Consider the following 17,711-nt stretch of genomic DNA (forward strand, 5'->3'; position numbering starts at 1 on the left):
GCAGCTATATTCATTATAAAGAGATTCAGAAGTACATTCGATTATATGTTGTCCCTAAAATTACTGCTTAAATAAGCTTCAAAGAAAAAAATCTGAACTGGATAAATATGCAAACATGAATCAAAACATTATAACCACATATCCCATTTCCGGCCAGCCGTGCAGTTTGGTTGACCGGGGTGACGGTATCCTAGTAGGGGACTGTTCTAATAAACATCACTGGGTTCTCTTATCCCCACTGAACACACCTTGATCGCTAATTCTTACTTCAGGATTATTTCCGACCAGGCATTGCTCTATATAGTGATGATGTCGCCCGACTGAGCTGGACTCTTCCAGCAATTAACGTGTCCTGTTCGCATTGTACAAATTGTCGAAGAGAATATCTAAGCATCTCTCCTGGTCGCCTAATTCTCTTGATTTGAATACCATCGAACATTTATGGGATTATGTAGAAAGCAGCATCAGGCAGGTTGACGCCGGTGTCTCGTTCGGTCGCCGACCTCTGGAATGATTTTCTGTCAAAGTGATCCACGAGTTCTCATGAGCCTAAACATTATAACCACCTGTTGTCAAAAAATTTTCACTTCATGTTTTATGTGGTTACCACCCACGAAAGGTTATTGCTAAATCTAGTACACTTGCACCGTATGTGAGCTGAAGATTTTTTTTTCCCATTTTTGTCAATTTATATTTTTGTAGCTTTTTATTTTTACATGGCCCGGAAGCCCTGCTCTAGAGACCAAACATGGAACTTTTTTCAAGTCACTTTAGGCCTGCAATAAGCAGGGAGGTGGGTCTCACACCGAGCGATGAGAATCATCTTCCACCCAAAGACAATCAACAAACATCCATGTCCACGGCGGGATTCGAACCCGCGACCTGTTGGTTGGAGAGCGGGTACGTTAACCACTCGGCCACCTAGACCGGCGATATATAGACGCTAAGTACAACGTATTCAGATATGGAAATCAAATTTATCAGGGATGTGTATGAACAATTACGTAATGAGTATTATTGAAATAACAGAAGATAGTACTGGAAAAGCGATATGTGATCACCTAAGAGTTATAAGCACTAGAGTCCACTCGTGATCAGATCAGCAAAGAGAATTTCACATTTACTTAGCTTTAACTAAGTGCACTGAAGATATCTGAGGACTTAGAGAAGTTCTATCTGGGAAGAACATTCTTATATTAATTTCTGTGGTGATGAGACTAGCAGTTTACCAATTAAACTGTTGCATAACAAACAGTGATATTAGACCATCACTGTTCTGTATGTTGATATGAAATGGAAAACACTACGTACAAGCTTGCTAACTAATCTCATCAATTGTTCATGCAAAGGTAACTGGCGACTGCTTAATTGTTATACCTCAGTCACGATCACCTGTAAATTTGCTTATTTTTCGACAAAAAGTGCATAAATCGATAGTAACTGCCATCTCTCTTCCAATATACAGAACCAACTTCAATTTCATAAAATAATATTCAAATATCGGCAGTTAAAGAATTAAACTAAAAGTAAGTTTTTATTCTAAGAGATACATTGCTAAAGAGTAAAGCCGAATTAAAGTAATGGCATCCAAATTCTTCTTTTATTGAGGCCGCAACAAAAGAAGAGTTGCGTTACTGAACAGTGTTTTCGGCTCATCTCTAATCACATTAACCTTTATTACATGACAATGATAACCGTAAGACGTGGTACACCACTAAACTCTGCGAACGCGATATAATGAAATTAATCTTAAACAACCAGGACTCTGCAATGGATGATGTGTTTTTTTTTTCTTCTTGCACAGTAACTAAACAATACAAGATAAAAACAAATTTAAAACCTGGAAATTTTATGTAACCAGTGATTAAATGAATTATTCATTACGATAAATAAACCCCTTGTTTTATTTCACTTATCATTAAATACAGAATACATAGTGCCCCAATGTGTGAGGTATATAAAGAGGAAAATCAGCAGATACTAATATGACTATTTTATAATGCTTATCCCTTTAGAAATGTAAGTCATAATTATTGCTTTCTACTGCATTAAATACCATAAAAGTGTAATGTAATAACTTAGAATTTCATTTCAGTTCCACCGCTCATTTGGATTCCCAACCAACTCGTGGGTGCTCCAGATGGTATCAATGTCACTTTAGAATGTCATATACAAGCACATCCGCTCTCTACTAATTTTTGGCTGAAAGATGGCGCACCGGTCATTGCTCTAAATGAAAGATATCAAACATACGAATCGAGGAACTCGTACAAAATGCACATGAAATTAACGATTCGCACGTTACAGAGAGGGGATTATGGCTCGTACAAGTGTGTGGCTAAAAATGCATTAGGCGAAACAGAAGGATCTGTAACTCTTTACAGTAAGTAGCTTTCGAAGTACTATTCAAAGTACCTTGATTCTTTAAGTTCAATTATGATATTATACAAAGTCAAATACCATTCGTTAAGACAGTCTCGAAATCTTAGTTTATACTCTTATTTAGATCAAGACTGGTAAAGTATTCTTATTAGATTACAAATATTCTGGACTACCTAGCCCACATTTGCTGTTATGCAACTGATTTTCATAATTTATTCATACACAAACTATTCTACAATTAGAACTGATTTTGTGACAACTTTTAGTGAAGATCCCAAATCTGTCATGATTGAGCCAGAATTTACAAGTTGAAAGTTAAGAAAGAAATCAAGAAAGATGCTTCACCATCTCACTAAGCTTTCGTTTTCAGATAATGTTTTTGGATAGGAAAGATTGCCAAATTCAAGAAAACCATCGTCAGACCGAAGAGCATCAATGATGGTAGAAATCGTTTTGCTCGATGTATGAAAGCACGACAAAAAAGTTGCGTACCGTTACATTTACCAAAAACAAAAGTTCAATATTAAAGCTAAAATGAAATTAATTTAATTTACTGAAGAATGTGCGAAATATAACAAAAAATCGTTTTTCGCAAAAATAAAAATAAAATGTAACGATTGATATTTCCTAAATACGCCTGATTGTTTTGTTTCTTGCATAGTTTAAGCTTTTTAATAGCAGAATCCAAATTGTAACACACTAAACTGCAAGATGGAAGGCTACTCAGTTCCTGTGGGAAAAGAAGTCTTCTCTTTAAGCAAAATACACTTCGTTTATTCTATTAGTCCTGGAATGTCAAATAAAATGTTTTGCCAGAATAAAAATAAATAAAAACGTGGCGAGTGTCATTAAAAACTTGCATCATCAAGCGCCGGTATTTAAAAATAAATTTTCATGACCCAGATAACTATAGTTGTAAAAACAAAATTAAATAGCATAGGGCCATGAAACCTTTTTAAAAGCATATGCTCATCTAACTGGTTGTAAATTTTTGAATAATCCCGAAGAAAATTTTCCAACAGCTCTGCTCCATATTTTATTTCACATAAACAAAAAAAAAAACGAAACACTGACCAATGATGTATTTTCCTTCGAAATTGGATCAAAGAAAGTTGATCACTCTTGTCTAGAACGTTTCGTTCTAGACAGAGTGAGTCACTTCAGGAATTTACGTCTAAAATAAAGATGTAATTTATTATTATTATTATTCCTGACACCTCCAAGGAGTCCGAAGACTCATCGCGGGAGAATACCTACAACTGTCTCAACCACTACACCGAACCTCTACTACGAATCATCTCCATCAACGCCATCTACCGCCCAACTCCACCACAACTAGTAATTTTTGTCTGTAAATTGCGTGTGTTCTGAAAGGCTAATTTGTCTGTTTTGCGGGATGAAAAACCCTGCTACCTCCGTAATTTGAACAAACAAAAACTATATAAATTAAGTGGATATTAAATCCAACATTATTTCTAACTACGCATTTATTATCTGATTAAAGATATCCTGACGCCTACTCATCTCAGCTCTGGCTGTAATATTAAAGGCATTAATGAGTTGATTTGTCTACCCTTTGCAGCTTTAACCGCCATCCATCTTCTGGGAAGGCTTTCCACTAGATTTCGATAAGTTGATGGGGAAATGCCGGTCAATTCTTTCATACGCGCTTTAGTGAAATCGGTTACCGATGTCTGGAAATTTGGCCTGACTAACAACTGGAGTTCCAATTCATCCCACAAGTGTTCGATGGAGTTGAGATCAGGGCTCTGTGCAAGCCAATCAAGTTTGGCTTGGGATAGGAAATGACCTTCAATGAACTTGTCATAAAGTTGGAGGCACAGAGTTGTCTAAAATGTCATTACACGTCGCAGTATTAAGATCCTTGCCACTGGAAACTAAGGGGCTCACAGCCCAACCATGAGAACCACCTCCAAACTTCAACAGTTGGCACAGCACATTAGGCACGTAGCGTTCTCCTGGCAAACCCCAAACTCCGACTACTCACCCAACGCTTCTGGAGCAATGCAGTGCTTCCTTTGTTGGTAAGCGTGCATGCGTGCGGATGCGGGGCCTTAGAAACTATGTTCTTCAGCTCTTGGCGAACAGTTGTTGTGCTGGCATCGCTTATAGAGGCATTTCGGAACTCAAGTAGCGAGTGTTTCAACCAAGGACAGGAGATTTTAACGCACTTCAGCGGGACTACCAAGCCCTTGGTAGTCCCGCTGAACGTAGTCCCGCTTTAACGCACGTCAGCGGGACTACCAAGCCCTTGGTAGTCCCGCTGACGTGCGTTAAATAATTGTGTTCTGTAATTTTGAGGCCTACAGGGTCGCGATTGTGCTGTTATTGCTCCTAGGCGTTTCTACTTCGCAACAGCATCACGTATCGAGGAAGCTGCAGCAGACGACAGTGCCACATAGAAAGTCAGTGCGCGCTTCAGTGTGGTCCATTTTATTGCTAATATTTGTCTATGAAAATTGCAAGACTGCGTGCTTCATTTTATACCTGTAAGAGCCATGTTTATATCTGAACACGAAGAAGGGTGTTCAGATATTTTTGATCAAACAGTGTACTTTACAGAGTAAAGCTAATATCATCTAATGCATAAAATTTCTATACACACTATATATATGGGTCCGATATTTTTAAAATTCAAAATAAGGCTTTCGCTCTTATTGCTGCAATGCCAGAGTTAAACAGAAAAATTGGAGAAGTTGATTTAGGAAACAGAAGTGGTTAAATGTATCATATGGTTGTTGAAATTACAGCCTGAGCAGCTACAGCTATGAGGATTACTATGATACTCGTTAATTGCGTGTGTTCGTCTGGCCGGTTTGCGACATGAAAATCATTGCCGCATCCGTATGAGACTACCGCTAACTTACCTTCAGTTGAAAAAAACTAGGGATCTCTTTCTCTTCTTAAGGAATTTGAATCCAAGACTTTCTAAAATAAAGACAACAGTCGCGAGGTTAACGCGACAAGAAATAGGAAAAAAGGTAGAAATTTAATAAAGTAACTTTAGCAAATGGGTAACCAAATATTAAATTTTGTACGTTGATAGAATTAAATCACAGTAAAAGAAAAATACAAAACATTTAATTTATAATAATTAAAAAAATCTAAAATCAATACGATAAAAAAATTCGCAACATGGTACATACTTTCATACACAGCTCTTTTATTTCTTGTACGGATTAGATAGAATCCTCTTTTGAAGTGTGATGATTTTCAGGTATTAAAATATCAAGAAAATTTGTAAAAAAAATATATGTACAGTAAAATTTTCTAGCTTTAATGAAGAATTTTCATGTAATTGTGAAACTGATAGAAACTAAATAACATTAAGGGCTACGAATTTTTCCTCTTGAACAGAATTAAAGCTTCCAATCCACGAAGCATCCACTCCCCTGTCCAATGAAATATCATCACGTCCACCTACTGTTAATAATATCGGTAAGTTTTTTTTCATATATATATGAAAAGATTTTCATTGTTTCATTTAACTGTCATTCTGCAATGATAAAAAGTAACAGTGATTTTGTAAATAGTTTTTCTTTTAAAACTTAATATTTCTAATGACCTGTTTTGATTACCAGAAACCAAATAAATTTACTTACAGTACTTTAAAGTGGATCGTTTCTGATTCGAAATATGAGTTTTTTCTTCATTTAATAACCACTAATCTTTTGTATTACCGAATAATATTATAGAATAAGTGATTACATATATTGAGTTACTCTAATTTTCGCATCTGTACATACTATCATATAAAGGTGATGCCGAATACAAAAATACAGGATAGTTTTTTTATTTAAAACTTTCATAAAGATACAGTTGGTACAACTTATGCAACAACGATAGTAATTTGAATTGATTTAGCAGGTCTGAAAACAAATACGGATGCCTGCGGATGGTGGATATCCGACTAAAGTATTAGAGGAATAGTTTTTTTTTTTGTGTGTATGATTCAATGATCATAATTTGGAAACTGGTTTAGATCATTGCTACTAGCTAACGCTTCGGTATATTTTTCCGCTGCGAACCTGCTCTAATGTTTCTGGCTTATGTAACCTTAGCCTATATTTCCCATGGTGTTAAGTAACCACAGGTTGAAAATCTTTCTTGGACTAGATCGTCATAAATTGCACTGAGCAATTTATGGACAGGGGCAACTAAAGTTATGAAGCTAATATATCTGCCCATGCACCACTGGATTTGCTGTCCGAGTGTACGGTTCATTCTTCATCAGCACAGTTATCTGGACACACTTTTTGGTGACTTTCTGCCCCCAAGTACAAGTGTCGTCAGCATTTCTTTTCACTGTATATTTACTAATGTCTCATCCACACTCACACTGTTGGACGATTACTAAGTTGAAATTAAAACACTAATATGATTCAACTTGAAAAATTATGTTGGATTCCAAACATCGTTCTCTTTCTTTTAATAATTATCCGGCATCTCACCAATACTCAAAACAGCCTATTTTCTGCAGTCCAAATAGTAGAGAATGGAGATCAATCCAAAGATATATTTTGGGGCTGAAATAGATTTTTGTTACAAAGAGGCATGGACGTGCGCAATTTCGCATTTCAGTATTATAAATAGTCCATTGCTAGTCCAACTAAACCGAGGAAAAATAAATACGAGCAACCAGATGATCTTAACAATAAATAAAGACAAATATTCCTCACTAGTGAAATTCTGATTGATGTTTCTAACGCAACGCACTTGTTTTACTTTTAATTATAATTTATTTTTCATTCTCTTGAAATAACTATTAATCAAATATCTGTCAATTTTTTTTTATGTAAGCACAATGTCTTATACTTTCGTCTTGCATTTCCAGTTACAACAATAAAGTCAATGGTACTCGCTGATAATGAAAGACTCGACAGCCACATCCATGGGAGGCAACAAAAGCTCAATGAAGGGATAGGTAAGTGCTCCGTATAAAACTATTTCAGAAGGTATGCAACATCTAATTAATGAACAAGGATATTCTGTTGAGGATCAAATATTAATTATCAAAGGACCCACCTTTGATAACTAATGCACTGCATAATTAATTCATTCATTCATTTACAGCAATACCAAAAATAAATAAATATCAGATGTTGACATAATTTGTGAAAGATCAGTCTATCGGCAGCCAAAATGTTTGACATAACAGAAAGTTCAAAAATTTACACAATGAAAGCTTTAATTAACACAACATATTTGGATTATAAGACCATAGGTTTAATACATATATGTAGAAATTCGTCGACTAGTTTCGCTAGCAAAACTGACTAGCTTTGTCAAGACTAAGTGGTGAAAAAACTAATAAATGCAAAAAAAAAAAAAAAAAAACGAAGGAATGCAGTAACGGTTTACAACGGTTAGACAACAAGATTGGAAGGCACCGCGTGACATGGTATGCGTGAAGCGATATACTTCAGTCATTATTATAAATACGCGTTACATAGTTTTTGGCGTACTGTAGAACGTAAAAAAATTTCTGCTAAACTTAATGAGTTAATATTTTTCCATATATATTTTAATATTATTCCTTGGTTTCTATTAAGGTTGTTTCCTGTTCGTAGGACCACTGCAGCTTCTTTAAATATTCAACATCTGTAATCTTCCTCCATGTATGGCATTGAACTCATGTAAGCCTTCTTTGAAAGCATACATGAGTTCTTAGAAAAAAATCAACTCTTGTCATGACAAAATAAAATTTACTTTAGAGTTAGAAAGCAATGATCAATTACCTTTTTTGGATATACCTGTCAAAAGACTAGAGAATGAAGATATTAAACCTACTATATATACGAAACCCACTGATACTGGACGGTATCTCCATTATTCTTCAAATCATTATCATGCACAAAAATGCAGCATCATCCATATGCTACGAAACAGGGCCCACAACATAGTCACAGACGAAGAAGACATATGTACAGAACTTTCCCACATCTCTTTCTCAAAATGGGTATCCTCTAAACTTAATCAATAAAATGCTCTATAAAAACAACCTCCAGCAACAACGTATAGCAACTCAGTACGTATCAACCATTGTTATAACCTATGTTGGTTTAGTCTCCAATAAATACCTAGAATTTTAAAATCTTATAACATCAGAGTGGTGTTTAAACCGACCGCTACCACTAGACAGTTTTTAAGATCCCCTAAAGACAGTGTACCTTTTTTTCAAATATACAGGTGCTTACAGCATACCTTGTACATGTGGACTATCATACATAAGCCAAACTTCGAGAAGTTTAGAAATTAGACAGAAGGAACATGTCGGAGGCGTTAATCATAACAGAACAGACACCTCAGGTTTGGCGCATCACTTCTCAACTTCAAACCACGCTATAGATTGGGATAACAGCTCAATGCCATACATGGAGGAAGATTACAGATGTCGAATATTTAAAGAAGCTGCAGTGGTCCTACGAACAGGAAACAACCTTAATAGAAAAACCAAGGAGTAATATTAAAGGATATATGGAAAAATCTTATTAACTCATTAAGTTTAGCAGAACTACACAGTACGCCAAAAACAATGTAACGCGTATTTATAATAATGACTGAAGTAATCGCTTTACGCATACCATGTCACGTGGTGCCTTCCAATCTTGTTGTCTAACCGTTGTAAACCGTTACTGCATTCCTTCGTTTTTTTTTTTTTTGCATTTATTAGTTTTTTCACCGTTTAGTCTTCACAAAGCTAGTCAGTTTTGCTAGCGAAACTAGTCGACGAATTTTTACATATGTGTATTAAACCTATGGTTTTATAATCCAAATATCTGTTGTGTTAATTATAGTTAATAAAGCGCAAATATAACTTTTCAACAATAAAAGCTTATAGCACTAAGAAATAAGGTCCGCGGAGACGTTTTTGATGAGAACTGCAAAGAAGCAGGGAGGGCCATGAGGCAAGCGCATTCGGTCTTACTTGCTTGTGTTCTTCTAGCCGATTTCCAGGATGAAAAGTCCGCGTTTCCGGCGGAGAGAAAAAAAACATCACTCCTCCCCCTCTCATGAGATCGCTAATCCACTTTACAACTAACTATTGAACAAGTAGAAAAAATAGGAATGTGGCCCAGATGAAGCAATTATGTGTAATTTTGTTGGCGAAAAAAGAATCCCGATTGCCTACAGGAATCTACCGTATGAATTTCGAAACATGCATTATCAAAGATGATAAAAACATGAATAAATACAAATGGCATAGGTTCTTATCGGAAGTTTTCGACATAATTTCTGAATTTAGAGAAAACCTAATTTATATGGGAGATGAATTTCGTCAGCTGGTATGAGACTACTGCACCGCTTATTGGTGGTCTGAAGTGGCTTGAGAAAGTTCCCTGTTTAGTCTCTAGAGAGAGAGTTTCTGGATTATGTAAAAATAAATAAAACTAGCCCACCCACGGTATCAAAGTACTACGAAGGTTTACTACCTTTTGTGGGTGTAATAATTTTTTAATACTTTTTTGGGAAAGTATTACAAAATTAATACTTTGCCAGAAAAACAATGTAATTAACAACGCTGGACTGGTCTTATGATTTGTTTTACCTAAATTCAAAATAATACCAATTATCGGTAATAATTAGTTTGTTTTCGAATATATGGATTGTGTTCGGTTACCTTTGGCTAATACAGATAATGACTAGCTATTATAAGTATGGTCACCCTTTAGTTTTCGATTTTACCATACATATTGAAACTCTGAAGAACATACTTATGACCTTCAAGATGTTCTGATGTCGTACGAGTAGCCATCCTCCTTTAATTGAAAATTAACGGAAGAAAACATTAAAGTACAGTAGATTTTTTTTTCTGTCAAAAATCAGGGAAACTAGGATAGTGGCAAACCTACTTTGATCGTGTACCAAAAATCTGTTGTGGGTACAGAAAAATTACAATTTACTTAGCTAGAGTAATGAGTAATATTGAAAGTTAGACAAATATTAAAGAGTGCAAGAGCGAATCTCAACTTTACAGAGAGAGAGAACTGGATTTTGGTACAGATCTGCTTCGGAAAATCTGGATCTGATTAGAAATCTTCGATTGTAAATGTTCCATCGGGGTGCAGATTTCGCATCCCCTTTTCGAATCTAATGGAGCATTTGATTTTCTCATGATTTAAAATTATTCATGTTACGAAATTACAAATTCTTTGGATGAATTGTAAAACAGAAATCAAGAATGATAAGAAAACAAAACTAGTTCAGAACAACTATGTGGCCCAATCAGGAATATTAGAAGTAAACAGTTTTAAGTTTTTTTTTTAAATCGCCACGTGTGAAATATTTGCTCTTCCATGAAGTTGCCCTATTACATTTGACAAAATCGTCCAGTTTGACTATGGAATCAAACTTAATGTGTACGAATCCTTCATTCTCTCTCGCTATAATAAGATCTAAAAATAATGCAACATAAAAAGTGCCATAAAAGCAAGAAGGCTAATCACCAACTAATGAGATGCATTACAAGATCTAAAGCCGAAATGATATAAAATAAACTTTGAAAAGCTGCTGCATTACGCTATCTTAAAAGAGCCACGTCACAATGCGTTCACTGTGTAACTGGAAAGACAGTCATTACCGCAAGATTACTTTGTAATAATTGCCGACTGCTGAACTGAAATATATCCTGAAGATACCCAGAGGTATAAAAAGATACTCCTGTAATACCATCGAAGTTAATCAACTAAATTCACAAGTGAATAATCTTGAATTTGCTTACCAGTTTCAATCAGGAACAATAGTAAGCAATATCAGCTTTACAATCACGTCTGATGATCAACATGACACATCCTATTAATTACATGGAAAATGACATGTCATTAATTATAAATAATGAAAAACGCGATGCCCATGTACAGCATATGCTGGTTTTCAGTTGAAATCACTTCGAAAAATCTCATGTTTTCATCCAACCACATTTCTCACACAACTTCGAGCAAGCCGCAATGAGATTCTGTTGCAAACGTTGTTCAATGTTTTGGCAGAGAATTTTGTACTGTATTTTCAAACGATAGATTAAGATACATGCTCACCTTAATAAAACTGAGCAACAATTTTATTCAAGTTAGCATGGGCTTTTCATTGGTTGTTTATTCTTTTCGAAATACACTGAAGTAAGGAAATGAAACTATAAAAAGGCCTCAACTATGCGACCCAATTTGTCCAGTTTTATAAAATTTCATGTATGTATTAGTAAACGCACACACTAAATGTTTGAGAATTTCTTCCCCTTGTTTAAACCTAAACTCATTAAGATTTCATGAAACGTGTGAGAATTCCATGATTAGTGAAACTGGTAAGCAAATTCAAGATTATTCACTTCGTAATAATTATTACAATCATTTATCTACAATGGAATATCATGATCATCAGAATTAAATTTGCGGTTGACGATGTGTCTATTTTCGCCAGAACTAAATGGACAACTTTAATTATATGAATAGCATCGGTGAAATCTCGTGAGAAAAATTAAACCGAATTTATTGAACTGTTGCGATAGAAGGAACCTAATACTCTGATGCTTTTGAAGTTCCTTCAGTTAGAATTCTGAGTGTTAGATTCAATTATAGTGCTAGAAGGGTTAAAGACGCGACTTCTACTTACGGTTGATAATAGTGATCACTCTATACCGACTTGGGAAATAGTTAATTTTTTGGACGTTCCATTCAGAAAAGGTTTCATGCCGAACTACAAAGCAGGAAATTATGACCAACTGAGAAGTATGCCAAGTTCTGTCCAATGGTATCGGTTGCTAGATGGGAAGGATATCGGCAGTTCCTGGACGGCGTTTTAAAAAATATGCTTAAATGTTGCAATATCGATATATGCCCCCAGAGTTCAATGAATAAATGTCCGCGCGGTTAGCCTAGTGGCTATGCGCTTCACAACCATATGCCTGGGGAAGGAGTGTATTGGGCTCGATTCCCGTCGCCGACGTGAGGAGCTTAAGGATCTTCCTCAGCCATAGCCAAGTTAGCCGGTCTTGGGTGAGGACAGCAGGGTTTTTTTATACCAGTTATATCATATACCATTTTATATCAGTTTTTTATATCTGGGGTGTTTCATCCCGCAAACCGGCCCCCTAAACACACGGATCTACAGCCATAAATACTTAACCCCCCACGTTGGGGGTTTGGTATTTATGGCTTTGGTATTCATAGCCATAAGTATTTATGGCTATGAATGAATAAATAGGATAGGAGGAAAATGGATGTGTAATCTTATTAAGCAAGAGATTCGTAAGAAAAATATGATGTTGAAGGAATACCGTGTGCATAAGGATGATGTTTATTATGAAAATTATAAGTAGCAGGTCAGAAGATATACAACTACAGTACAGAAGGCAAAGTGAGTATGAAAATACACCGGCTTCGCAAGCTAACAACCCCAAGGACCAGTAAACTGCCTAAAACAATTCTACGGACCACAGTTATGTACTTTGTTTCAAAACCTATGTGGGGACCACAACATTTGGGAAAAACTGTGCCATTTATAACATAATAAATCTAAAAGCATGTTTTGAATACATATGGAAACATAATTATATTGGAAGTAAATGATTAAAAGTGTATCATCATTGAACAAAATTTTAATTTAAATTAAACAACTACTTTTATTAAACAAAATTACTACTTACTTTTAATAAGTGGTTGAGCTGCTCGGCTCTTGCAGAGTTGTTGGATATCTGCCACAATATTGGTCAACTTCAGTCGAAGATCGGCACACACACACTAAGACGATTTATGTATTTTGTTTTTATTTGAAGGAGCGAAGAAAATCCTTTCTCACAAAGATAGGTAGTAGAAAACTGCATGATGATTTTCAATGCTTCTTCAGATAATGGGAAATTCACTTCTCACTGAAAGAGGGATCCAGAATCGAGCCAAACCAAGATCACGGATTTGCATTTTAAACCCACTGTCGCTTGAAAGCTCAATTAACTGTTCTTTTTTTTTCGATAACGAAAGATCGTTCTCGTGACTGTAAGCCTGAAATGGATCGCGAACCAACCCACAGAAATTTCTTATAAAAGTTATTCGGAAAATATGTTTCAAAATTCTGTTTCAGAGTTTTGAGGTGGTCACAAACCCTTTCCATCAGCACAACAAAAATATCATTTTCCAGTAAAAAGAACTCCAATGTTGGAAAAGGTGCAAATTGTCTGTTTTTTTACATAACTAATCCATAACACCAGTTTTTTTTCTCTCGAATGCCTTTATTTTGTCGTAGGCATCAAAAAAACAGTTAAAACATTTCCCTGAAGGGAGAGATTTAGTTCATTTAATTTCGTAATAATATCTGAAAGATAGGATAGTGCTGATAACCATGCTTCGTCAATAAGGAGTGATGCAAAATCAGAATCACGTTCATTTACAAACAATAAAACTCTGTGCCTTATTGAAATAACCTTGTTAGTACTTTGCTCCTGGAAAGCCAACGAATTTCAGAATGAAGCAAACGTTGTATATATTCACTACCAATTTCATCGCAGAGTACTGAAAATAACTTGTTATTTAACGTTCGAGCCTTAATAAAATTAACTAGCTTTACAGCGTTGTATAGCACAGTTTTAAATTCTGGAGGCATTACTTTGGAAGCTAATGCTTCCCTGTGTATGAGACAATGTGCCCAATTCCTATCCGGAGCTACTTCCTTGACCATAGAAACACCCCCACTATGCCTGTCTGTAAGGGCGCTAGCTCCATCCGAACAGCCCATACATTTTCCCCACTGGATCCCTTTGTGCATTATGTAATTATTGAGTGAGCGAAATATTTCTGCTCCAGTTGTTCGGGTTGACAAAGTTTTACAAAACAGAATATCGTCATGAATGTTATCATGTACATATCTTACGTAGCATATTAATTGCGCATCATTTGTAACATCAGTAGCCTGGTCTATTTGTAACGCATAATAAGGGCTCTTCTTAATTCTTTTGAATAACAGATTCTACGTCACCTGCCATATCATTAATTCTGCGACCGACAGTATCATTTGAAAGAGGAACAAATCAACATCTTTTAGTAACTTGTTGCCAAACATAGTTTTTACCACATCTTTTATAGCTGGAAGTAGTAAATTTTCCCTGATAGAATGAGGTTCCCTGTTTTCGCTATTCGGAAACTTAAGAGATAGGATGCTACCAGTGCCTTGCTATTAATCGAACCCATGGCCGAAACTATATCTTTCCCATTATTAATGTCCCTAAGAGTAGCTGAAAAAATTCAATTGGCATATTTTTTACATCACAATGTTTAGTTTCTAAATGTCGACGGAGTTTTGCAGGTTTCATGCACTCGTTCGTCAACGCTTCACAACACAAAACACACCGAGGTTTCTGTTCACTTTCCACATCAAGTAAATCCGAATTCCAAATACGAACTATTATATTTCCTACTGTATTTTTGATTTGAACTGCTTGTTTCTTCTACTTTAATAGTATCAGATTTACTCGCCGTTGCAACACGTGTATCAAAATTAGGCTTACCATCATCTGTTTTATTTTCTTTTCAAAGTCCTAGTTCTAAACCACTTTTCCATTATTAAAAAGCGCTTCCGAAAAACATATAAATACTCACGACACACTTTGTTCAAGTATCACTTAGCACTTCTGAAGATATACTAGGCCTTGGTTGAATGTTATAAATGCTATAAAGTTTTTAGTTTTAGTGAAACAAACGCAACCTAGCTTTTTTTTTATTATGAAACAATTTCCTATTTGTCCTTTATTTTCTCCAAAAAAATATGGTCACTGTATGTATACAACATGGAGCACAGTGTTACCTGTTCACTGGATGAAGAAACTCACATGCATGAGGAGGTGGTACTAGAGCTGTTGCACACACTAAAAAATATAATTTATTTAATAAGGTCAAAGCACCTTGTATTAGTACAATTTATAAGTTCTGCATTACTTCAACCTTGGTATCACCACTCACTGATGAGACCTCAATAAAGGTCGAAACTGGTCTGGGTAGTGGCCCTTCCCTTAATGCATAGCATCATACATGTCCGCAAGGAGATGTGCTTTGCATTATGGGAGATACTAAGGAAAATGATCAGAGCTTACTCCACCTTTACCACGAGTTGCCTCAGACCTGAAAATGCTTCAGCGCAAACTTGACTTACTTGCTTGTTTGCTTGCTTATTTGAGAAAAAAGGATTAAAACCAAGTTTATAAAAGTGCTTGGTATCTTTAACATACTAAAAAAGAATTAGCAGTAGGAGTTGATAGGATATTATCAGCATTGGTGCTAAAAGTGTTCAGCTGAAATGGTTGTTTCTTTTACTAGGCTATATAATTTGAAATCAGAACAGGGAAGATTCCACAGGAGTGGAAGGGATGTATGGCAATCCCACTGCACAATGGTGGCGCAAAGACTGATGTTTATAACTCTCAGCCTATTAGTATCTCGAGTGATGCTAGAGATTTTGTAAAAGTTGTTAAGAGCTCTCATACAGAAATGGGTTGACAGAGAATCTATACTTGGCTATGAACATGGATTTGCTAAGGGAAGCCATGTTGGGGCAATTTCTTCATATTTTGAAGAAATTGCTTAGGTATCTTAGGAGATACTTAGGTATCTCCTAAGTCTTTTGACAGGATAGATCATGGAAGACTGCTTTATAAATGAGAGAATATAGGATTAGGTTATAAAATGTTAGCGTGAATACGAGGGTAGCTGACTGACATATTAGAAAGTGGTATATGGGGGATGTGAGTGTGCAAGATTAAAAGTGAACAGTAGTATACTACAGGGATGAGTCCTTGGTCTACTATTATTCTGATATTACATTAATGGTATTAAGGATTTGACAAGTGGCAGCTGTTTGTTGATGATACAATGATAGGTGGAGTAATCAGGAATGCGATATGCAGTGCTGGCAGAATGATTTGAATAGGCTGGAATTGCGAGGATGCGAAAATAGCTTCAATTCAATTTTAGTCAAGTTATGAACTTGTATAATGAGATATCCAATGTTATCATATCGGTGAGATTATACTAGAAGTAGAGGGAATAGAGAACAATAGACTGATCAGGCTAGTGATCTTGAAGTTTTAGTTGATATTCAAAGACCATATATAAAAGACTGAAAATACATCTCAGAAGAAAAATGCAATGCTGAAACGAACTTTGACATTTAAAGATTATTATTGTTATCTGAGGCCTCCAGAGAGTCAAGGACTCATCGAGGGGGGGGGCTATTAATCACCCAAACCAGTTGTCATACCCTCTCTTAAATTCATTCGCTAGATGCACTCACTACCCCTAAGGGCAAATTATTCCACTCAGTCACTGCTCTCTGGGAGAAAAACCTAGCTCTTACCCTTTTCTTGACTGTGAACAAACTTAACTTCCATGGATGTCCCCGTGTTCTCTCCCCATCTTCCATATACCGAAAAATTCCATCAGGCGCTATCCTATAACACCCATTAAAAAGTTTATAGACCTCTATCATATCACCCCTCTTTCTCCTGCTAACCTGGGTCGGTGATCCACATACTCGTAATCTGTCCTCATAATCTAAATCCCATAATCAGATATAATCTTTGTAACTCTTCTTTGCACCCTTTCCATTGATTCTTTATCCCTTGGAACCCAGAAGACCAAATTTGCAAATAAGTCATTTCTGTGAGGATTCCAAATTTCAGTAAAATCTGTCCACCGAGAAACTCGGAATATACGATAAACTAATAATTAAATGATCACATACAAGTGATACATAATTAAACGTTTATAATAATACGAGTTTAAAAAGTTAAGTCATTTTGTCAAGCTGTGGATATTCAAGCATTAGCAACTAATTTAAGAGCATTTATAAAAATTTGAGCAAACTTTCACATGCTTAAGCGAACTAATATGCTTGGTTATAAATAACAATTTTAGGCTATTTCATAATGTTCACTCTCAATCTTCTCAAGAATAAATATATTTATGTGTAGTAATTACCGTTTTGTTTCCATAGGTCTTGCAAAAACTCAAGGCAAGAACAACAGCCAACGTATTGGTGCAACATTGTGTGTTTTAGTACTTCAGGTTTTAAACTGTATAATGGATCGGGACATTGAAAACCTTCGGTAACATTTTTCGATACTTATCAATATAGGTAATAATAAAATCTCCCCGTTCTCATGAAACAAGAGCTGTCGAGCCAGCACGCAACAAAGTCATGGACAAAGGCACAAGCTCTTCCTCCCTTGCTGTCGCAACGTTTCCGACTTTCATGTTCGCCTAAAAACAAACAAAAAAAAAAAAAAAAAAAGCAGCCAATACCCACCGTTTTTCTTTTATTCTTTACAAAAA

General features: G+C 35.7%; 1 protein-coding gene across 1 annotated transcript in view; it reads left to right on the forward strand.

Moving 5' to 3' along the window:
- LOC150099759 (lachesin-like) overlaps positions 1-17,489 on the forward strand; it is a 187,522-nt gene extending 170,033 nt beyond the window's left edge. Inside the window, exons 6-7 of the mRNA XM_090403488.1 lie at positions 7,238-7,327; positions 17,374-17,489. Of these exons, the coding sequence (XP_090259614.1) occupies positions 7,238-7,327; positions 17,374-17,489 (206 nt within the window). The remainder of the gene's footprint in view (positions 1-7,237; positions 7,328-17,373) is intronic.
- Positions 17,490-17,711: the final 222 nt, after the last annotated feature.

The sequence above is a fragment of the Typopeltis vanoorti genome, chromosome 14, assembly GCF_054136105.1.
Source record: "Typopeltis vanoorti isolate ZY-2024b chromosome 14, IOZ_Tvanoo_1.0, whole genome shotgun sequence".
Classification (NCBI taxonomy): Eukaryota; Metazoa; Arthropoda; class Arachnida; order Uropygi; family Thelyphonidae; genus Typopeltis; species Typopeltis vanoorti.